General features: G+C 47.9%; 1 protein-coding gene across 10 annotated transcripts in view; it reads right to left on the reverse strand.

Moving 5' to 3' along the window:
- The window catches only part of MSI2 (musashi RNA binding protein 2), a 432,237-nt gene that overhangs the window by 89,082 nt on the left and 318,520 nt on the right, over window positions 1-24,635 (reverse strand). For all 10 annotated transcript variants that reach the window (XM_050764741.1, XM_050764740.1, XM_050764746.1 and 7 more), the window contains one exon: window positions 735-817. In XM_050764741.1, the coding sequence (XP_050620698.1) occupies window positions 735-817 (83 nt within the window). The remainder of the gene's footprint in view (window positions 1-734; window positions 818-24,635) is intronic.

Consider the following 24,635-nt stretch of genomic DNA (forward strand, 5'->3'; position numbering starts at 1 on the left):
CCAAGAATTAAGAATAGTTTTTAACTTTTTATTTTATTTTTATTTTTTTGAGACAGGGTTTCGCTTTGTTGCCCAGGTTGGAGTGCAGTGGTGTGATCATGGCTCGCTGCAGCCTCAACCTCCCAGGGTCAGGTGATCCTCCCACCTCAGCCTCCCGAGTAGGTGGGGCTACAGGCACACTGCGGCCCACTAATTTTTTTTTTTTTTTTTTTTTTTTTTTAAGAGATGAGGTCTGGCTATGTTTCCCAGGCTGGTCTTGAACTCCTGGCCTCAAGTGATTTTCCTGCCTTGGCCTTCTAAAGTGCAGAAACTATAGGTGTGAGCCACCATGCTTGGCCTGGTTTTTACATTTTAAGTGGTTAAAAAATTATTATTTTGTGACCTGTGAAAAGTATATAAAGTTCAAATTTTGGTGTCCATAAACAAAGCTGTATTGAAACACAGCCCCACTCCTTCATGTATGCATTGCCTATGGACTCTACTCAGCAGAACTGGGTAGTTGCAGTCAGCTGTATGGCCTGCAAAAATGAAAATTTCACGACTTGGCCCTTTATAGAGTTTGTCCACCTCAGTATGAAACAACTGCTACTGTTCACAGGACCAGACCCCGAGCATCTAGCCCCTCCCCACCCCTGCCCAGCCCAGCCCGATGATGGGCTGGAGCAGTCTGCAAGACGGGGTGTGTACGTAGAGGAAGGGGGCGTTCCATTTCAGCACAACCCCTACACACTTACCATTTTATTATTGATTTCATGGAAATGAATCTCACAGACTTTCTCCACAACATCTTCATTCTCAAAAGTGACAAAGCCAAACCCTAAAGGAAAAGAGAGAGAAGAAAAAACAAAGAGAGGTGGGGTGAGTTCAGTTCTGGCAGGCCCACGTTTTTCTCTGACATCCTGAGGTCTTGACAGCCTCCCGGTCTGGGGGTAGGTGGGCGGATCCTTGGGAGGGCCTTGAGGTTGGAGGCAATGATTTCTAATTTGTACGGAGCACCCTTCCGACAGCGAGGAAAAGTTAATGATTTCACCCACATGCAGCGGGCACTGTGTGGTTTACATTTGCCCCGAAGCAAACAAGAAATTTACTTGTCTGTTATTTACAAGGGTCAGAGCCCCGCGGCTCTGTGCACCGCAGCAGGCGGGTGGGCTAACGAGAGCCTCGTGGATCACTGCGGGGCCACGCTTGCCCTTTCCGCGAGCAGCCCTGGCCAGCCCTCGGGTCGGCCTCCAGACGGAGGCGGTTATTTGTCCTTTTCTTCCTGAATTACTTCCTCTAATACCTCATCAGGACATCCTGAGGCCTGGAAGAAACTATTAAAAGTTTCAGGCCTCTGTTCCGCGCAGGCATCCTTTTTCTACTGCTGCTTCAAAAGCGCCGTGGATTTGGGGCAGTTTAAGACTGTTTGATGCCTGCTGTCAGCCCGTCAGCTATCCACTGTATTTACTCGGCTGGAGACTGGCTTTGCTAGACAAGCTGCACTGAAGAATTTTGGCAGGCGACTGCTGCTCAGTATCCTCAGTTCCTCTCCCTACCCTCCTGCCCCTTTCTTTCTTCTCCTCCTGCCTCTGACAGCGTTTCCAGCATGTGGCCCCATCTGTGACCCCACTCAGTAAGTGCTGCTTTACCACGTGGCCCCACGCAGGGTTGCACCCTCCTTGGATGGGATGCAGCTGCCACGTGGTAGCACTAACATGGCGAGGGAGTACAGGCAGTGGGGGCAGACACACTGATGGGGAGACTGAGACCTGGCTTCCAGTTCTCACTGTGCATCTACTTTAGGTTTAGTCTGGGGAAGCCCCTTCCCCTCTCTGAGCCTCAACTTTTGCATCTGCAAATGAAGGTGGTAGAACTGGACCCTGGGTTTCACACCTCCTGTCACAACCCAAATCAGGATTCGCAAGGCTGTCTGCTGCCATCTGAATGTCTGTGGCCACCCCCCACTGCCCCCCACATCCCCCACCCAGATTCATGTTGAAATCCAAACTCCCAATGTGATGGTATTAAGAGTTCGGGCCTTTGGGAGGTGATGAGATTGTGAGGATGGGGCCCTCATAAATGGAATTAGTGCCCTTACAGAAAGACACTAGAAAGCTTGTTTTTTCTCTCTACCATGTGAGGATGCAATAGGAAGGCAGCTGTCTGTACACAGGAAGGGGGCCCCGCCCAGAACTGACCGGGCTGGCACTCTGCTCTTAGACGGCCAGCTTCCAGAACTGTGAGAAACACACTGTTTTTCATAGACCTTGGTACTTCCTTATAGCCGCCCCAACTAAGACACTCTTCTCCCGAAAGGTACGAACCTGGCTGAACACTAAACTAGACACAACAAGCAGGAAGACAAAAACTGAATGGCTGTTCTATCACAATTATATTATGATAATTGTGTTTCCAGTCAATGAGTAAAATACAGATGCTTCCTTTTCAAGCTCTCTGTCTATTTTGGGTCTCTGCAACACAGGACAGAGAGGGAATTTCTCGGGTCCCTTCTGACTCTCCTGCATCCAACTCTAACACCACCTTCTTCTAAGGAACACCAGGAAACGGGGAGCTGATAGGTGGAGCTCCTTTAGCATAGCTCCTGCAGGGACTAGCAGATTCTTCGGTACGAAAATAAAAAAGGCTACCCTCTGCTCTCAAACCATTTCCAGTAAAACAGAAGGCTAGGACCACGAAACACAGCAATCGCGATCTTTATTATGCCATTTGCTACCACCACACACCAAATAGTGGGCCAATGCTCCCAGCATACACAGTCCCAGCATACATAAGGCAGCATCAGACATACCATGAAGTGGACATGAGTGTCTGCTGGAGAGGCTCAAAGATGGCAAGTTTCTCCCAGTGTCACCCAGTAAAAGCTAGGTTCTCAGTCACCTCAGAGGCCTGAAGCAGACATCCGACATGATACGTTGTTTGAAATGCCATCCAACAAAAAAACCTTTGACTAGGTTTATACCCCCTGCCCGCTAAACCAGGTCCTTTGAGAGAAAGCTACCGGGAACACTATCCTATACCCTCTCTTTGGGCATCTCCTTCTCCTTGGCCTTTGGTCCCACTGATCATTGCAGAGCTGGAGAAGAGCCGCAGCAACACCGTCCCCACGCCACTTCTCTTTGGGCTTTGGCGTATTTGTTCCCCAAGCGCTGCTTCAAGTGCTTTCAGTTTCCTGCGGGCGTTCAGCTCACCCTACCGGGGTACATGTCAGGAATTCTGGGTTGGGAGGAGCCTTAAAAACATCAGGTTAAAACTCCCACCCAGTCAAGGACCCCTGGAGCACTCAGCCAGGGACTTAATCTTTTTGGTTAATCCCCTTCACCCACCCCCACCCTCCTAGGGCCCAGATCTCAACCGGCCCCAGGAGAATGGATTAAGAGCCAGCGCCCTCCTGAAATTCCACAGGGAGGGAGGGGCGGCACTGCAGAGGCCGCGGAATTTGGCCAGCGTGACTTCAAGCCAGAGCACCCTGCAAGAGGGTGACGCTGGGGTCTTGTTCTCTGAGGGTCCTCAGGATGGAACAGGGTCCCTAACACACACTAAGCGCTGAGTGAGTGACTGAATGAGCCTTTTCTGCTCCTCCAGGTTCTGAGCATCTTGCTGATCCACTTGAGTCACTGCTTTGCCTCAAGACTGATTCCGCTCTTCCTTCTGCATTTACCAGCTGCCACCTGTGCTAGGCATTGTGAAGGACGCCGAGATCAACAAGGCAATGGCCCTCTGCTTGCACAATTCACAAACAGGCACGAGTCAGAGGATCTCACGCAGGGAGAGCCTCTCCCTCCCATTCCTCACTTCCAGCCTACAGGGCACTCTGGGTCTCATCTGTCTTTGAAGGTCACCCCTCTGCTCCAGCCCCCAAGCCCAGGCACCTTGCAAATAAAACAAGCCAGGATAGGCCAGTTTTCAAGGAACCTCACTGCTAATTAGGACAAGTGTAGCAGGTTGAATAGTGGCCCTCCAAACATACATCCATGTCCTAATCCCTGGAATTTATGAATGTGACCTTATTTGGAAAAAGAGCTTTTGCAAATGTAATTTAATTAAGAATCTTGAGAAGAGATTATCCTGGATTTAGGGTGGACCCTAAATCCAATGACAGGTGTCCTTAAAAGACAAACAGGGGATATAGAAGGCCATGTGAAGACAGAGGTAGGCTGAGAATGGAGTGGTACCGCCACAAACCAGGAACACCTGGAGCCTTGAGAAGCTGGTCTTCCAGAAGGCAAGGAACGACTGTCTCCCAGAACCTTTGGAGGGAGTGCAGCGCTGGCTTCCAGAACTGTGAGACAAGAAGTTTCTGTTGTTTTAAGCCACCAGGTTTGTGGTAATTTGTTATGGCAGCCACACAAAACGAATACAGCAAGGTTCTAGGTTTCAGCCACCCCCATATCCCACACAGGGGGGCCGCACACGACCTCCTCCTGCCAGGCCTGCTTACTTGGCCAATCATGCTGCTCTGGACTGAAGGCAGGAGAGAGTGGTTGAATGAGAAAAACCCGTTCTGGCTATGGGGAAAGAGCATGAAGTCAGTGCCACCAGTGAAGGGCACCGCTCCACGAGCCAGAGGACAGCCTGGTTTAAGGCCACCTTGCAGCTAAGCAAACACACTTGATCCTAGAATACAGGCCAGAGTAAGTCAAGTCACCATGGCAGGCCATGGCTGAGTTCCCTGCCATGGGAGCTGCTTTCCTGCTGCAAACCAACTCCTTCCTGGGCCACTGCACAAATCACCTCCATACCATTCCGGACTCTCTGATGCCCCAGTTTCCCACTCTGAGATGGGAAGAAGGGCGACTGAGCTAGGAGACAGGAATTAAAATGCAGACTGTTGCACCGGGAAGGGTCGGGGCAAGACTCAGGGCATCATTTCAAATTCTGACTCTGATATTCTCCCTGCTGGTCCTTTTCCTAACCCCACAGGACTCAAAATTCAAGTATCACAAAAATGATTTTCCTGATTAGAGGAGATAGCCTGGATTTCAAGCCTGTGTACCCTGAATGCATAACAATTCAGCGATGCCAAGACTCATTTGCCGTATTTTAAAGACCTATATCATTTCAACATCTCTGTCTGTTTGGCCCGAGCACAGAAAACAAACTTGATTATGTCTAAAATATTTATTTATTCCATTTGGGGAAAGCAAAGAAGCAACAGAACACTTAATTATCAATAAGTGTTATTCCTTAACATATAATCATTTTTATTTCACAGATGCATTAGCATTTACAACAAATTAGTAACTTAGTGGTGAATAACCCCCAAAATGAATTAAAATGAGCAGTGGAGGACAAAAACAATGGGGTCAGAAATTTGGGATAGAGTGATGGGTGGGAAAAATCCTTTTGAAATAAGTATTTTACTGTGGTAAAAATATACCTAACATAAAATTTACCATCTTAGCCTTTTTTTTTTTTTTTTTTTTTTTTTGAGACAGAGTCTTGCTCTGTCACCCAGGTTGTAGTGCAGTGGTGCAATCTCAGCTCACTGAAACCTCCACCTCCCGGGCTTGTGCGATTCTCCTGCCTCAGCCTCCCAAGTAGCTGGGACTACAGGTGCACGCCACCACACCCAGCTAATTTCGTATTTATAGTAGAGACGGTATTTCACCATGTTGGCTGGGCTGGTCTCGAGCTCCTGACCTCAGGTGATTGCCTGCCTCAGCCTCCCAAAGTGCTGGGATTATAGGCGTGAGCCAATGTGCTCGGCCATTGTAGCCATTTTTAATCACACAATTCAGTGGCATTAAGTACACTTAAAATGCTGTGCAGTCATCACCAGTATCCACCTCCTGACCTTTTCTGTACCCATTAAATAACTTCCCATTTCCCCCTCCCCCAGCCTTAGTCACCTCTATTTTACCTTTTTTTTTTTTTTTTTTTGAGACAGGGTCTCAGTCCTCTGTCACTTAGGCTAGAGTGAAGTAGAACAATCTTGGCTTATTGCAGTCTCAATCTCCCAAGCTTAAGCAATCCTCTTATCTCAGGCCGTCAGGTAGCTGAGACTACAGGTGTGTGCCACCATGCCTGGCTAATATTTTGCAATTTTTTTTGTAGAGATGGGGTTTCACCATGTTACCCAGGCTGGTCTCGAAACTCCTGGGCTCAAGTGATCCTCCTGCCTCAGCCTCCCAAAGTGTTGGGATTACAGGCATGTGCTACCACACTGGCCTATATTTTACCTGTTATGACTATGAATTTTCCCATACAAGTGGCATCATACACTGTATGTCCTGTACTGTTGTGCCTGGCTTGTTTTGACATAGATTTTCAAGGCATCATAGTCTTTTGAACAGTCTACTGGATGTACAGGGGATTTGGGAGAGCTGGAGGACAGGGAGTCGTGATTATTTCCTTCTCATTGTCCTAAAAGAGGGCCCCACAGAGAGTCAGAAATGGAGCCTCATGAAGGCCCATCAAACTGAGGTGTAGCAATCGGGTAAAAGATACACACAACTATCTTCACTCAGCAAGGGGCCAGATAAGCTGTGTGCCCCCAGAGAGTCCCTTTGCCTCTCTGGACCTCTAAAAGAAGCAGGCAGAAGCAGGGGTCCTGCTCCAGCCCCTGGCAGGATGAGGGCTCTAGTCCACGGTGAGTCTGTGAGGGCTGGCACTGCATCGGGGCCCTCTGGGTTACCCCTGTGAACATCCACTGCTCCCTTGGTCGTAAGAACCAGAGAACTCCTACCCGGGTATTTAAACTCACTCAAGCCCCCACCCAGAATGGCGAGGAGATCCAGGGACTGACAACCAGGGGAGGTGGGGGAAACAAAGGGCCAGAACTTGGGGGACAAGAGACTAGTTCACCAAACTGGCATCAGCAAAGTGGCACCTGCCCCCCCTCTCCTAAAGCCCCCACCTTAACACTGCACCCTACACTTCCAAGGAGCTCCAGAAGTCAGCAAAGCTGGGACAAAGAAGGTGATGGGAAGGTTAACCTTAAACACCAGTGGTTTAAAAATGGGTATTAATAGGGTAGCAGTTGACAGGGAGCATTTAAAAATGAAATTCTAGCATTCTCTTGAATGAAGCTATTATTAGAAACTAACAAGTGCGTGCTATTTAAGAGATAAGCATTTAACAGTCAAACCTTTTCCTCCTCTTTTATCCAAATGAACAAAACTAAATATTCATCTGAATAATACAAGGCTACAAAAAAAAAAAAACCACATACACAGAAGAAGAAGATCGAAATCTGAAAACGAGATACCTCAAAATTAAAATGACCTGCTCCAAATGCAGTCACCGAGGAACATCGACAGTTAACTTACAAGAGAATTTTTTTTAGGTCAGAGAGAGAAAGATGGGAACAGCCTCCTCCTAGCCTCAAAAATAATTTTCTTCTCTTATCATATAGGTCAATGAACACCAATAGGCAATCATGTAGTATCTAACGCATCTTCAGTGAAAATCAATGCAAGTCATGAGTTAACACACTTGGTTAATGGAGAAAAAAAATGAGGGAAGAAAAAACCCCAGATTGTCAAATTTATTCTGAGTATCCCATGAGAAATTAAAGGTATGTGTACTTAAGAATATTTATAACTCATGCAACTTCCCTCTCTTGCTAATAACCCAGTATTTGGGGAAAGCAATATTCATGGTTTGCTTCCAGCACACACGAATCCCTTGGGTTTGCGCGTGGGGAGCACTTTCTGGTTTGAAAATCCTTTTCATCCATCATCCTACCTGGTCCCCAAGGCAACTCTGCGAGAGGCAGGGCAGGCTCTGCTACTGTCATTGTGCTCAGTTGCTCTGCACGGTTCAGTGACTCATCCATCGTGACATGGCCACTAAACCATGTTTAGCAGGAGCTGAACCCAGGAGTGGTACCCCAAGTTGCTGTCATACTCCCTGCTACTTTTCTGGAGCAGACTGTCAGGGTCTTCTTTGGATCAGTAAGTGTTCAGGGCTGGATTTGGTGGCCATATGGCTCAGAGACTGTGAGAGGGGCCGACCTGGCAAGGAGGCATGGTGGTCTGCTTGCATCGTCACAAGTCAAGTCCCAGTTGGCTGTGTGTCCATTGGCAACCCCACGCCTCAGGCTGTCCCCAGCCCCAACGTGGAACATTTCTAGGTCACCTCCACGACCTGTGACAGGTTTGGCAAGTCAGCTGTCCTGCAACCCTAAACTTGGAAGGTCTGAGGCCCCACCTGGAAGCACGGAAGAGATAAGTAGTGTGCACAGATGCACGGCAGGCATGGGTAGGTGGCATCACATGGCTTGGCTTTGCTTGAAGAAAAATATAACTCAGAAGATCAATATGTTCCAAGGAGAAAAACAAGCTACCTTTTCAAAAGCAGCAGCATGTTTCTGATTACTGGCTGCCATGTTGGGAAATCACTGCACGACAGCTTGGTTTCAGTGAGAGCCAGCTGGGGTTGCCATTAGAGGTTCCTGGGCATTTTCAGACACTAGGTATTGGGAAAGGGTGGGTGACGATCAGGCTGTGTGTGTTTTCACACCCAGGTGCCAATGTGGACTCTATAAGGTGGGAAGGGCTAGGATTCCTTCCATTACAACTCACATCTGTTTCCCAAAGGCAGTTATTGAGGATCAGTCCACATTCTAATAATAACGTTAAAAAGAGAAAGCTCATCTGCCCTTACCGAGCAGCCACTCTGTAACTCAATCTTCACCCCCAGCCCCACCCTGGGGAGCATGAATAGAAATGATCGTTCCCACTTTACAGATGAAGAACTGAGGCCCCGGTGGGACCTTGTGTTCTCTCCCCTACAGCCCACCTTCTTCATATGAAGGCAGACTGTTCCATACTCATCAACTCCTACCTTGTCCAACAACTGTACCCCTGAACCCTGTCCCTGCCATGTTTCCCTGTAAGAACATCTATGAAATAGGCAAAAGCCCTCGGTCCTCACAACCCAGCAGACGGAGGGCAAGGAGAGAGTGGGGAAAGATGTGGTCATCCACTCCAGCTCTCTGTTGGCTTCCCCTGCACCCTGAAGTATCTGATTTCTTAAACGTAAGAGCAGGGAAGGAGGCACTGGGGATTTTCAGAGATACACAGCAAAGAAGACCTTCACACAGAAAAACAGCTAGACCATCTCCTAAGCCAGTCTAACTAGGATGAGCACAGCAGAGTGACTTCTCTGAACCTTTCCAGACCCCCAACCGCAGATGTACCTGAAGTAGGACTGGGATGCCAGACTCGATGCTAGAGGTCTCTTTGCAGCAAACTGGCTCTCAAATGACTCAGCTGCCCTGGAGGGATGGACAGAGAAGTGCTCACTTCCCTAGCCTTATTAAGAAGAAAGAAAAGGGGCAGGCAGGCTGACCTGAGCTGCACACAGCACCCAGCCTCGGGGATGGTTAAGAACAAAGACTTCAGGTCAGGAGGCCATCAGAGGCAGATACTTGAGACTGCCCTCCTGGTGGCCAGTAAACAAGCCCATGATGGATTCGAGGGGTCTGCGGGCATGCCCTCTTAGCACAGCCCTCCCTCCTCCCCCATATCCTTCTTCCTCTCTCACCCCAGAATAAGCAGCCTCCCTTTGGGGTCCCTTCTGAACTGGCCCTCCTTCTCTGCCATGTCCCCATCCCCTCCAGGGTGGCATCGCAGCCCCTCCACTGTGGCATCCTTCATGCACCTGCTTCCTCGTTTACACCAGTAGTTTGGCAGCTGGTTGCTGTAAACTATAATAAAATGCCTTTCCAAAAATGAAGGAATGTGACCAGACACGCCAGACATCATGATATTAAAGCCGTGTCAATTAATTTCTCCCCCTGCTTGATAAACGAGCCCCATTCCATCTCTTAATAATGAGGAGAGAAACAAGAAAAGTTGACACTTAGTTTAATTTATTTTCTCAACTTGCCTGGTCATATTTCTTTCTGCCTTGCAGAGCTGGCTGGGGCTGCGGGGAATTACAAGTGGCTCGAGCACAGGCAAGGCAGAGATCGGCGTGAGTCGACACCGGTCTCCTTTATTCCCCAACACGCTTAATCAGGAGGGGGAAAGTGACTTAGTGAGCCAGCTCACACCTGCGCCTCTGCAGCCACCTTTGGGGCTGGGAGGAGTTGGGTGGGGGGCGGGGAGTGATCTCAGGTGTGTGAGGAATCAGATAACAGAAATGGCACTATCAGATTTCCAGTCTAGTTCCATGGAACTGCACAAGACTGCATTCCCTAAATTAATATTAAGCTACATTGGCGGCTTTTGCCAGAGGGGAGCCAATTTCTCAACTGGAAAGGTGCTTTTCTTTCTTTTCAGCTCAGGGATGTGCTGGCCAACCCTTGACCTTGAAATGTGAGGAGAACCCTTCTAAAAGTCAGATGCCAACCATGAACCACCAAGTGTTTCATTAGGCTTTAGTTACAAAGAGTTTTTTCAGTTGGCCACCATAACCTGGCGACCATTTATTTATGGACACTCCTAGACAATATATCAAGGTGGGGGTGAAGGCCAAGTGTGCTCCTAGACCAATGTTTCTGGGTGTGGTCCTGCAGCAGAATCTCTCATGGGGGAAGGGCTTGTCAAAAATGCAGATCCCTGGGCTCTGCCGGCTCCTAACATGGTCTCAGTGGGTGTCGCCCAGGAACCGCGTTTTTACCCAGGTCTCTGGCAATTCTGATGCTGATGCAAGCCTGACTCTGCCCTATGCTTCCCAATTCAGGACAAGCTAAGTGGAGACCATATGGTAAAAGAGAATCCAGAACTCTCTACAGGAAAGAGAATTTTGAGGACCTCTTACATGAAGTGGGAAACTTTTTTTTTTTTTTAAGAGATGGGATTTTGCCATGTTACCAGGCTGCTTTCGAACTCCTGGCCTCAAGTGATCCTCCCATTTTGGCCTCCCCGAGGGCTGGGATCACAGGCATGAGCCACCGTGCCCCTCAATAACGCTGTCTTTAAGAAGCCTCTGAAATCCAAGGCAGACCAGGGAAAGCCAAAGCTGTTTTCTCCCAGGTCCAGGAACCTGTTCACACTAAAGTGTAAATGACAGATCCTGCTTCCACTCCCAGAGGTATGGGCAGGTTGCCCGAATCAAATCCTTATGCGAAAGCAATTAAGTTCCACTTTAGAATTTCAAACAGGCATCAGGCACTAGGAGATTTTTTTTTAACTGATGGGTGCACCTCCCTGAGCTTGTGAAATTAGACAAATGTTTACAGAGCTGCATTTTATAAGGACAGACGGGGTGGGGGCATCCTAAAAAGAACCACCCAGGAGGGAAGAAAGGGAGGTTAGAAGGGAAAAGAGAGAGAGAGGGAGACCTCTAACCATCCTCAAACCATTTTTCTAAGAGAGCAATCTCTCATGAATACTGATAGTGTGATTTGAAAGTGCCTGCGGCTGCAGGGAAAGGGTGTCTCATCCCAGACTCTTGTTAACTGAGTGGGAAAAAGCACCTGTGATCCAGGCCAGACAACCCCAACCTCATTTAATTCCGAGTGCGCTCTATAGCAGTGATTCTGTGAATGACACTTGTCAGGGCAGCAGATTAGTTCACAAACCTATTTTTTGTGCGTGGTGTTCCATCTTGGTCGGGAAAATAGTCAGTTCTTGGCGAGAGAGAAACATATTACTGCTGTTAAGTGCCAATATAAACTCTGGGACGCAGTGGTAAATTCACCAAATTAAATCGCTAGACAACTGGCTCAGATCAGGACCCCGGCAGAAGGTGCCAGGACTGCAGCTCGCGCCCAGCGGGGCAGAGGAGGCTGAGGTCGTGCGCGCAGCTGGAGCAAGGGCACGAGGACGTGCCGCCTCCACGTCTGCTCTGGAAACCACAGAGCCTGAGGCGGCTTTGGCGAGCTCCAACTGCAGGAGTGTGGCCTTCAAGGATTCTCAACTCAGGGCTCTCTGAGCTCAGGGGAGATGGGGTACCAGCTGGAAGTTCTTCCCTCTGGAGGTGGGTATTTGGGTTGGTATCCCCAGCCACTCCACCAAAGAGTGGGTTTCAAATCTGTTGCCTTCTCTCACATTCATCCTCCAGCCTCATCCATGCAGCGAGCAACACACACACTAAGAGGGAGTTTCAATCTACTTAATGTCCCCACTGAGGTGGGGGGAAAAGGGCTTAGACTTTGGAGCTGGGTAGATCTGGGCTCAAATTCTGGCTCTAGCACAACCGGCTGCATGACTCTGAGCAGGTTATTCAACCACTCTGACCCTCAGTTTCCTCCTCTGTGAGACAAATGATCCACCTCACCAGCCAGGATTGCTTAAAAACACCTGCACCTCTGAGACGATAACTAGCCCCTCCTATCAGTCACACTAGCCTTGTTATTTCTCTTCTAGCCCAATCTCTATCTCCACACATGCTTACTTTTGTCTCTGTATAGCCTCACTTGTTAAAATCCACTTGACATGTCTGTAAGGTAGACGTTCATGGTGCTTTACCAACTGTCATGATGGGATAAGATTCAGGACAGGGAGAGGTAAAATGAGTCATACAGTGAATTCCTAGGTCACCTTGTTACTTTTAGAAGACCCTAAGAGGGCTGGGTGTGGTGGTGGCTCATGCCTGTAATCCGAGCACTTTGGGAGGCCAAGGCAGGTGGATCACTTGAGGTCAGGAATTCAAGACCAGTCTGGTCAACATGGTGAAACCCCGTCTCTCCTAAAAATACAAAAATTAGCCAGGAGTGGTGGCACACACCTGTAATCCCAGCTACTCAGGAGGCTGAGTAGAATCACTTAAACCTGGGAGGCAGAGGTTGCCGTGAGCCGAGATCACGCCACTGCATTCTAGCCTGCGCGACAGAGCGAGACTCCAACTCAAAAAAATGACCCTAAGGTGCATTCATTTAGGTAAAAAAAAAAATCATCCATTAATCTTTGAGTGTCACCCTGTGCTGGCTGCAGAGGGTGTGGGCATGCTGGTCCCCGCCCTGTTGCATTCAGCTTCCCCAGCAGTCTTCTCAAGATGCCCACTCGCCTTTCTCCAACAAGTTCTCAGGGAATGGTTACCAACCGCAGATAAGGTTCCAAAGCTCCATCAAGAAACCACTACTTGGAAGCAGGTTTTCAGCGCTGCCACAAATTATATGACTTTTATTATGAGGTATGGTTTCAGAACAGTCCCACTGACAGAGCCCTGGCTGGGTGCCCACTGTTCCCTCCGCACCCCCCACAGAGGGGTCATTCCTGTCAGCATCTCCAATGACCCCACCCAGCTGCACTGCCAGCAAACCTGCCTGGAGTCTGTGGGCAGGCAGATGACCATCGGGTGCCTCTGACGAGTGGTTCACACGAGACACACATACTTATGCACTATGGGGTGGGGTCTGGCCTATTTTATTATATTCTTCCAGCTGTTAAGGAACTGTTCTTAACATCTGGAAGCCAGATTTCTCTGAGAAGCTGTGACCAGCAGCCCAGGCAGCGGGACTGGCATGGCGGCTCTGCCAGGAGGGAGCAGAGACTGCTCCCTGACTCTTCGGCAAAGGCCTGGGATGGCGAGAGGGAGGAAGGAGGTGAGGAGGCTACCGGAGACAGGGGGCGGCACAGTCTGGAGTTCGTTATTTAGGGTGTTCTACCCATCAGCACATCCACACCACCAGAGAGCTGGTTGGAAATGCAGTCTCAGGCCCCATCCTGGACCCACTGAACCTGAATCTGCATTTTAACAGGTGATTTTATGCAAATTAAAATATAAGATGCATCAGTCTAGAACACTGCTTCTCAATAGTGAGTCTTCCATCAGAGCCACTCAGGAAACAATTTTAAAATGCTGATGTCCAGGTCCCATCCTCAGAACTGCGTTAGGTCTGGGGTAGCACCCCAGCGTCTGCATGTTTTAAAATCTCCCAAGTGATTCAGTTAGGGTTAAGAAACTTTGGGAGGTTGGGTTTGGTGGCTCATGTCTGTGATCCCAGCACTTTGGGAGACCAAGGCGGGCAGACTGCTGTAGCTCGGAAGCTTGAGACCAGTCTGGGGAGCAGAGTGAAACCACATCTCTACAAAAAATAAAATAAAATAAATTAGCCTGACGTGGCGGCACGTGCCTGTGGTCTCAGCTACTTGGGAAGCTGAGGGAGAGGACTGCTTGAGCTCAGGAGGTCAAGGCTGCAGTAAGCCAAGATCATGCCACTGTGGCCTGGACAAAAGAGTGAGACCCTGTCTCAAAAAAAAAAAAAAAAAAAAAAAAAAAAAAAAACAATTGGGAGAAGGAAAAAAGTACAATGCCTAATTTTTGTCACCTAGAAGTAATTCCAGCTTCACTAACATTTAACATATGACTGAATAATCCCAGTGCCTTCACATGTCCTTACGTCAGCAAGACACTTGTCCTTATTTTATAAGTCACTTATGGAAAAGAGGAAATGCTTCCATGAGGGTGAGGCTAGAGTGGCTCCTCATTTACTCACCCGAGCACAGTTGGTACCTTGTGCTGTTTACAGGTAACCAGTAAATGGAGGTATAGATTATGTGATCTGGCTCAGCACTTTGTGAGGCTGAGGCGGGCGGATCACGAGGTCAGAGATCGAGACCACCCTGGCTAACACGGTGAAACCCCGTCTCTTCTGAAAATACAAAAAATTAGCCAGGTGTGGTGGCGGGCACTGTAATCCCAGCACTTTGGGAGGCTGAGGCGGGTGGATCACGAGGTCAGAGATCAAGACCATCCCGGCTAATATGGTGAAACCCTGTCTCTTCTTAAAATACAAAAAATTAGCCAGGCGTGGTGGTGGGCGCCTGTAGTCCCAGCTACTTGGGAGGCTGAGGCAGGAGAATGGTGTGAACCTGGGAGGCAGAGCTTGCAGTGAGCAGAGATTGTGCCTCTGTACTCCAGCCTGGGTGACAGAGCAAGACCCAGTCTCAAAAAAAGAAAAAAAAAAAAAAGGAAAACCAACTCTTACAAAGTAGGTAACTGCAAAGAAAACATGGATTGGAGATAATACTAATGATACAAGCATATGCCACCAAAAAGAAAATGGTCAGCCAACCCTTTCCATACCCTTAGGCAACCAGCCACATCTAACCCCCAAAACATGTCTTGATCAGATGGAACAAGTTGCAGCCAAGTGAGTGAGGAAGAACCTGATTTTCAACAGAAACTGGTACCGTAGAGAAAGTGCTTTGAAAACAAATGTTTGGAAAATATTTCTATTGTTTTGTGTTTTTGTTGCTAAAAATGATGTAACTAGGTCATCTACAAAAGCTCTCATATCTGCAGACTTTTAAAATCCAGAAACAGAACTGTAAAGACTCATTTGGAAAAAAAAAAATGAACATTTCAGTGGATTTTGAACCCATTTGTTAAAAATATAAAAATGCAACACTTGATTAGTTTGCATGAAAAACTGATTGACATCAGGGAAGATGGAAATTTACAAGCTGAATTTCAACAAAATCCTTTGCATAATTGGAGGATGGGATTGAAAAATTAGTATCATGATTTAGCCAGCACAGTGAATCGTGCTTCCTCCGCTGGGATCTGTTTATCTTGTGAGGTATATTTTTCAGTTTTGCCAGGCATTAAAACCAAGTATCAAAATAAACCAAACTTAGAATCCGACCTTTAGAGTTGGATCATGAAGTGTTAAATCAAGAATTCTTTTTTAAAACCAGCATATTCAACGATATTGCTCTCTAAAGTAATAAAAATATTATTTAATTATTAATAAATAAAATCCTTAATGTATCCTATTATATTCCTATTTGTATAGGTTTTATAATATACATGAATATTAACATAGCGGTACATGCATATAAATTAAAAATTAGGTAAGATATATTGGGGGGCTGCATGCTAATTTTTTTTCTGCACAATTAAAAGATTTTGGAGACTCTCTAGGAGAAGGTGAGATGGTACTTCATGGTCTCTGGTTCTGAAGTTGCCCCTTATTCACAGAGATTGCTAGAAGTCTGGAGGTAGGGTGGGAACAGGGACCTTCAGTGACTGCCAGTGGGTGTGGACCCCTCCCCACACCCACGATGAGATCTTTGCATGAGAAATTCACAGGAGTCAAGAACCAGTCAATTTCAGGATCTCCTGGGTCCTCCTGGCTGAGCAGCACACAGTGCTGAGAGGCACTGGGGAGGTTCACCCTTCAAACTGAGACTCTTGCCTCCTGCATGTTAACGGCAGCCATACCTGAACTCGTCTCAATACATTTTTCATAGCATCGTATCTTCATTAAAATTTTATTCTATTAGCATTCTGAATCCAAACCACTAAGTACATAATTGCTAAAACATGTGTTAAGCGACGACTTACGAAATGCTGGTTTTATCATATTGTTAATTAACAGAAAGCAGGATTAATACATTCACAGATCATTAGGAGCATTTGGTTCAATTTCACCAGCTCTTCAGCAGGGTGGGGGGCAGTTGTCAGTGGGCAGCCCTGGGGATCTGGAGCAAGAACACAAGTGTTCTTCGGGGTTCACCCTCAGCCCCTCTGCATGTTCTAAGACTGTGTCTGGGAGAAGCCCAGGAGACAGCGACTCAAGGTCTATTTTTGCTAAAGAAAATTGTTCTCAGATGTCACTCAGTGTAGCCTACTCAAAAGAACCTACATAGAAAGGTTTGGGTGAGGAGGAGGAGAAAACAACACATTCTTTTAAGACAGACCAGTGAGATTCCATGGACTGGGAGGATTTGAATCTCGGATCTGAGGACATGGTAGAAATCCTGGTTGTTTACTAGCTGTGTGATGTGGGGCAAGCCATCAACCTCCCTGATCCTGTGTCCCCACCTGTAAAGTAGGAATAAAGATGCTGACTTCGGCTGGGCGCGGTGGCTCACACCTGTAATCCTAGCACTTTGGGAAGCAGAGGCTGGGGGATCACCTGAGGCCAGGAGTTCAAGACCAGCCTTGCCAAGATGGTGAAACCCCGTCTCTACTAAAAATACAAAAATTAGCCGAGTTGATGGCGTGTGCCTGTAATCCCAGCTACTTGGGAGGCTGAGGCAGGAGAATCACTTGAACCTGGAAGGTGGAGGTTGCAGTGAGCAGAGATCAGAGATCGTGCCAGTATACTCCAGCCTGGGTGACAAAGTGAGACTCTATCTCAAAAAAAAAAAAGGTGCTGACCTCATGGGGCTGGCATGGGGATTAAATGAGATAATGCTAGTTCTGGTTATGCCTGCACAGGTCTGTAGTTTTTATATAAAGATTTTGTACCCAATATTGCTTGGAATGAATGGGCTACCAGTTGAGACTTGAAAATACTTTAGCTATTAATAAATGTTGACTGTGGTGATAAGAGCTTTAGCGGGGTCAACCCTGAGGTACCAAAGCCGAGCGATCTGGAAGTGTATTGGAACTCACCTTATTGTTCATCTCCAGTGCAAACTGGTCACAAGATTCCTAGGCCAAAGGGGTTTATTGAAACCTTTTCCCAGCCTGTCCCGGGAATTACAGAGGTATCCAGGCATGAAATGGACTAAATGTCTTCTCTTTTCCCAGCCGTCCAATTTGCTTTAGCCTGGCCTGATGGTGGCACTCCCAATTTTTTACACTTAATAATGAAGCCGTCCGCCTGGCAGGGCAGCTAGCAAGACCAGCACTGGAAGCCAGGACTGGAAGAGCCACAGAAGGCTGGGGTGGAAGGAAGGGGCCAGGCCTAAGTGGAGGATGTGGGAGGCAGGCCTCACCTGGGGTTTCCCATAAGCTGGGGGCCAAGGCAAGCCCTGAAGTCAAATGCCAGGGATCAAGGTAAAGCCAGGGTCAGAAATACAAAAGCAGTCAGTCAGGTAATGCAAACAGATGCTGCCTCAGCCTTCATCCATAAACTTCTGACGGGGGCAGGAGCCCTTCCCTGAGGAAGATGAGTTCTGAACCAAGGCAAACTGTTAGGATGTGATGATAAATGGGTTCACCTTGCTAGAGCTGGATACAAAAATCAGTGCTAAGGGAAAACCCCAGGAATTTGAAGGCAGATCAGCCCCTGCCAGGCCCAAGTGGGAATAGAGAGGAGAGAGTTGGTCACCTGTTTCTATTTTTTAAAATTTTTTCTAGAACATTCTTTCAAGGCCCCAGGTACCTGGTAATGTAAAGGTTTCCAGTTTCCTGTGGTGAGGCCTTTTGAATATGTGGGTTATTATTTGTGGACTATGAATGGAAAGAGCCTCTGGATTTGTAGAAAAGGTTGTAAGTGGAAGGAATCTGGGCTTTGGGTTCAGACACGGGTTATAATCTCCGTTCCACAACTGATTGGCTGTGTCTCAGCTTTCTCATCCTTCAAATAGGGACAGCAGCATTATAGGGTTATAGAGGGTTTAAGGAGAGAGTACACGGAAGCCTGGCACAGTTCCTAGCCCCCATCAGATGCTGACGCACTCATGCCTCTCTAGAGGACCATTCTCCTTACTTATATTGACGTGCTGTGATGACTTAATAATTTGGCCCTGTGGGATGAGGGTTCCAGAAGACAGCTGCCTCCGAGGGGCAGCTGCTTAGGGTCCTTGCATTTATAGCAACAGCTTCCCATTGACCAAATGGGAACAAAGAGGGCTGGAGATGAGCTGAGGGGTGACTGTCTAGGGAAGAGGGGTCCTCAGATGTCCTGATGGCTGGCACAAGGCCGCCCTTGACCGGAGGCAGATGCGTCCACTACCTAGAGCAAGTCACAGGGCACACCTCGAGGCCAGGCAAGGAGGCAAGGCCTGGGTCTCCAACGGGAGCCACCGCCTCTCCCACCACCCACCCTGGGGGCCAGACCATCCCTGCATCCTCCAGAGAAGGCAACCGAGCGACAGCAGAGCTTTCCCTAACTTGAAAATCACCGTGCACAGATGTTACGGTGTTATGTTATGGCCATTCTGCCACTTGGCTGCAGAGACCAGTAACTTCAATTTATTTGTATCTGGGGCCTTAAGGAACCTCAGCTGTCATCCTTTCCTTAGTTTATTACCAAATTTCTAAAATATTACATCCTTTATTATATCCAAATTCACTTTATTGCACTTGACAATACAGATAATCACATACCATATGCTCTAATGTTTTGAAACCAATGCATGTTGACAGCGGTTTTTATTCATGATGCATAATTCCATCCCAGCTCACAATGAGGCATCTGAGCACCCAGCCTGGTGTTAAGACTTTTGCCTAATAACAGATTAACAATACAGCAAGTTTCCTAGACACACTCCCTCCCATGCCATTTTCTATTTACAATGGGAAAAATGTACCTGGGCTGAAAAGATGGGCTTATCAAAAAGGAGGGGTGGGGGGGGGGGAACAACAACCCCGCATCACCACACACCCACCAGTCCCAGAGGGTTCATAATGATTTGTTATTGTTCCACGCTGATGAAACTTGATATTGAAAAGAGGAACTGGTCTTGTGCCAACTAGCAAGGCAACTAATCACACCAACCCACACTGCTGGCCCCTGAGAACTGAAAGCACAAACTGCCCCAAAGCTCTCATTAGGAGTCTCTCTTGTTTTTACTCTTGTTTTGCTATAAGCAAATATTTGTCACTCCTCTACCTTGGTGAGACCATCCTTCTCCCATCCCCTTCCCCTCATCCCCTGGGCATCCTTCTGTTCCCAATTAGCCCCAAGCTTCCTGGTGAAATGAACACAGCTGGGGATGCATCCTTCCCCCAGCATCCTGGCACCTCTCAAGCAGAAAGGCCAGGCCAGTAGGAACTGTCTTTGCAGCTCCTTCGGCGGCAGAGCCCCTTGTTCTGTGGGGTGGCTGAAGAGAAAGGGTGGATAATTTAAAGATGATCCCCCAGCTTTGCTGTAGTGCCCGGAACAAACAATGCCATTTCACACGTCCCCTAACTAAGCACTTTCATTTGCTTCAGAGAAGCACTCAAACAACTGTAAACCCATTAGATCATGTCAAACGTGGTGGGAAAGAGCTTGGGCTGTCACCAGCAGAGAATCAACTCAGATTTATAGATTCTTAAAGCTTTAATATATAGATATTCGTCTTCCCCCTGCAGATAGACAAGGGGACCAGGGTAGGGGCGGAGGAGGCAAGAACAGCCCACAGCTCAGTGGCAGACAGATTGGAGTTTCACAATCATTCTCCCGGATAATGGGATTTCTCAACAAGGGGAGGAGGGGGGAGGAAGAAAAGCCAGGCCTTCACTTTGCTGAACACTTGGCTGTTTTTCCAAAGCTTTGCTTGGGGGTGGTGTGGGGGAGGAAAGAGATGTTATTATCAACAATGCCTCTGGAGTACCCGGTGACCTGCTGTGAACAAAAGCAAGTGGCGACCAAAGAAGGGCTGGAGTCCGAGGATGCAGAAACACTTACTCAGCCACCTACAAAGGAGGCCAAATGAATTAAGAGGCATCTTACTCCAAGTAATTGCTGTGCTTCTGAACAGCTTAAGTTATAACCTTTTTTCACAAATAAAAACCTACTTTCCCTTTGGGCTTACATCATGACTCCAAGAAAAGCTTTCTCTTTATTTCTTAATCATCTTCAGCAAGTAGGGGGCTCTTCCTACTACCTCAAAGGGTTTGGAATTTTCTTTTTAATTTTTTTTTCATTTTATCCTTTTCTCTTGCTTGTCTATCATCTATTGAGTATGGCAATAAGTAACTGGTAATTAAACCAGTATCTACTAGAGGCCAGGGCTTAAAGATATAATTTTATAAAGAATCCTCCTGAAATATGACCAATTGGTCTCTATGGGTCTGGAAATGAGACGGTTTAGACCAGGCTGGACTTTCGTAATGCAGGACCCACCAGTGGTTTGCAAAGCGGTCCCTGGCCCCAACTTGCTGCTTCATCAATTCTAGTCTCTGTTTGAATATTTCTGGAGAAAGGGGTATCACCCTTCAGTACTTGATAAAGACAGCTTGTTCGAGCCGGGCATCTTGAGGTGTTGCTAAATTCTTCTGCCCAAGGATCAGCCTTTCTCTTGGTAACTTCACACATGGCCACCCATGGTTGGGGAAGCAGCCTGGCCCCCCTTCCCAGGGGTAATCCTTCAAGATCTAGCGTGGCCACCTCATTTCTCCTTATTCAAGTCTCCTTGATTCCTCTGGAATTTCTCCCATAATACTGTCCTGGTCCCCATCAGACCTCTGATGTGGTCTATCTTGTCAATGCCCCTCTTAAAATAAATGCCTGGAATGGAATATTCCACATGGGGTCTGAGCAGCACAAAATACCAGATACTGGACTGGACTTCCCTTTATGGTGGTGTTCTCAGCAGCTCCATCACCTGTTGCCTCAAAGAAAACTTACAGTCAACTAAAAAACCCCAGGCATCCTATAAACCATGTCAAAATCTCAGCCTGCCCAAACTTCGTTTTTTCTTTTTTCTTTTTCTTTTTTTTTTTCTGAGACAGAGTCTCACTCTTGTCACCCAGGCTAGAGTATAGCGGTGAATATCAGCTCACTGTAACCTCCACCTCTAAGGTTCAAGCGATTCTTGTGCCTCAGACTCCTAAGTAGCTGGGATTACAGGTATGCACCACCATGCCCAACTAATTTTTGTATTTTTAGTAGAGACAGGGTTTTACCATATTGGCCAGCGTGGTCTCGAACTCCTGACCTCAGGTGATCCACCTGCCTTGGCCTCCCAAAGTGCCGGGATTACAAGTGTGGGCCACTGCGCCCGGCCAATATGGATTATAGTCTTCTGATTATAAAAGTAACATTTATTTTAGAGTCCTAGGAAATACAGAAAACATTTATTCCTACAATAAACATTCATTAGATACCTACTATATGAAAGAAACTCAGCTGGGCCTTTAGAATACAGTGGAGAGTAGGACCCAGCCCCTGCCTTCAAGGCTGTGAGAAGCACACAACCCACATTCCCCATGGCTAGAAGGCATGCAAGGAATGGAGTTGTTGAGGGTGAGCTCCAGGACTGCTGCTGGTTTTGTTCACCACCATATCCTCAGCCCCCGATGGGTGCCCAGCACAGAGCCAGCATTCAGCAAATAATTAGTACAGGAATCAATGGCTTTAAAGGATGGCCTTCCCACAGTGTCTGTCTTACAAATGATTCCTAAGGACTAAATCAGTTCTGACCAGAGGCAGTCAGTTCCAGACCAAGTTTTAAGAAAAATATGCCAGGGCTGCTTCTTCAATCCACCAGAGCCACCTTTTCCAATTTCCACCCAGAGCCTGGGCCAGGGGAAGTGGAATCTGCTTAGCTGAAGGTTTTAGGTGCAGAGGAGTAAGTGGACAGTGAGAAGAGAGAGCAGAAAGGAAGTCAATCCTGGGATCCCCAGGCCTGGCCAGACAAAGCCATCTTCCTTGTCTGGAAAAGCTCATTTGCAAAGGCTTTGGTGAAAGTTCACATTTCTCCAGGCAGCGGCAGCCTGGAAGAGCCATGCAGCGACTGAAAGGTCAAACTGGAGATACGCAGCACTCCACTCCCATTGAACCGCCACCGAGAGCAGTGTCAAATTTGGTTTTGCCACTTCCACCGACAAGATAGGACGTTTGAGCATCCAGGGCAAATGGTGCCACAGAAACTATAAGCCAGGCAAAGCCCTGGATCCCCCAATCACTTTCTCTCCAGGAATAAGCCTCAGTGTCCATGGGCTGCTGTGGGCGGGATGGGACCAGCCAGGACAGGGATCTACTCCAGCTGGGGGGTGGTGGGGGGTATCTAAAAAAGAGAATGTGGCCAGGCACAGTGGCTCACGCCTGTAATCCCAGCACTTTGGGAGGCCGAGGCGGGCAGATCACGAGGTCAGGAGATTGAGACCATCCTGGCTAACACGGTGAAACCCCATCTCTACTAAAAACACAAAAAACTAGCCGGGTGATGTGGCGGGTGCCTGTAGTCCCAGCTACTCAGAAGGCTGAGGCAGGAGAATGGTGTGAACTTGGGAGGCGGAGCTTGCAGTGAGCTGAGATCGTGCCACTGCACTCCAGCCTGGGCGACAGAGCGAGACTCCGTCTCAAAAAAAATAAAAAAAGAAAAAAAAGAGAGAGAACGCAGAATTTGTGTCTTTGAAGGCTGGCAGAGCCATCTGCCCTGCTCATCTCTTAAGACTGATGAACCAGAAGCTCCACGGTACTTGGTAGAAGATAGACGTCAAAAGCTAGGACAGAACCCACACTCAGAGAGAAACCCTTACCCTACAAAGGGTCATCTACTGCTGCGCCTGAAGGCTGTGCCCCATATGACACATCCAGCCTGGCACACATGCCAGCCTGACACATCCAGGCTGGAAGCCTTCTAGGAGAGACTGGGGGTGGCCACCAGAGGCTGAACCATGGGAAGACAGGACCCAGAATCGCATTCTTGACCTGGGCTCTGTGGACTGGCCCATGGGCTGGCTTCTCTGCCCTGCCCTGCCCATGCACCATCCTTTTGAAGGAAGACATCCCCATCCAATGGCCTGTGCTACAGACTCATGAGGGCCTTGCACTCTGGTTCTTAGCTCCTGGTTTTCTGCCAACCAGAGGTATAATGGACCCTCTTATTTGATTTCATTGGCTTGTAAAGGGACATAACCAAATAGTGACGAGAAAGAAGCTGGCAGTGGTGGAGGCCTCAGCAGAGGCTGGAGAAAAGCCAGGAGTTAAGTAATGCCTTGGCCATTAGCTCTCCCCAGAGGAGCAACGGCATTGCTGGGGCTGGGATGGAGGATATGAGGGGTGAGGCTGGGGAGACACAGATGTGCAGGGGCTGGAGTTCCTTTCCCAACCTGGGACTGACAAATCCTAGCCCACGGAAGGAAGGGCAGAGCTACCTCCTGAGTTGTTCTCCTCTAGGATGAGCCATATTCCTTTCCCCGCCTGGCTTTTCCTTGTTATTAGGTTGTCATCATTATCGTCACAACCACCACCATTTACTTGTCTTAGAAGTTCTACTCAACCCCTTCATATACATGATATCTAATCCTTCCAGCCTGTGCTCAAGGCAAGTAACGTTATCCCAGTTAGACAAATGAGGAATCAGATGCTCAGCAAAGTCACTGTCTGTGCCCTCCTTCCATTAGAGAGTCGCTGAGCTGGGATGTAAGCCCGGGTCTGTCTGTCCCTGAAGCCTGTCACTCTCCATCGGCCCCTGGAAGGGCAACCAAAATAAATGGAAGGCTTAGTGTTAACACAACCCTGGATAAGCTGCCATATAATAGAGGCCAAATGGCTGGCTGGTTATCCTTGCTGATAAATGCGGTGGCCCAGGAACTCAGAGGGTCTGGAGTGATGGGGGTTGACCCCCAGCCTCACGCTATGGGCTCTATCACCCTGAGCAACTCAGGTGACCTCAACAGGCTCAGCTTCCTCATTGAGAGCAGAGATTTCAGCCTGGGTAGTTCACTGCTGAATTCCCTGTGCCTAGAACTTGTTCTCAATACAAATTTGTCAAATGAATGAATGAACCTGAAAAATGGAAATCCCAGTAATGGCCTCCCTATCTGGCTTATTAATGAGGTAATATAGGAGGGCACTTGCATGGAGCATGACACATCCTAAGGGATCAATAAGCAGAAGTTGCTGGTCATTAATACTATTATTACATATTATTATAATGCTATTATTGCTTTTCAAGGTCATTATAGGGATCAATGCATTTGGGAAATATAAATGTAAGGCAGTATCTTTACAATAACTAGTAACCAATGCTGACAAATAAGGGCAGACACTGACAGGTGGTCCCCATGAATAGAGGGGGACCACAGCACAGAGGACATGTGCATCTGGACTCTATGAGGGGGCGCTCCTGCTCCATCCTAGGTCACTGGGCCCATGTGGGATCCTCAGACAGAGTTGTCGGCCA

The sequence above is a fragment of the Macaca thibetana genome, chromosome 16, assembly GCF_024542745.1.
Source record: "Macaca thibetana thibetana isolate TM-01 chromosome 16, ASM2454274v1, whole genome shotgun sequence".
Lineage (NCBI taxonomy): Eukaryota > Metazoa > Chordata > Mammalia > Primates > Cercopithecidae > Macaca > Macaca thibetana.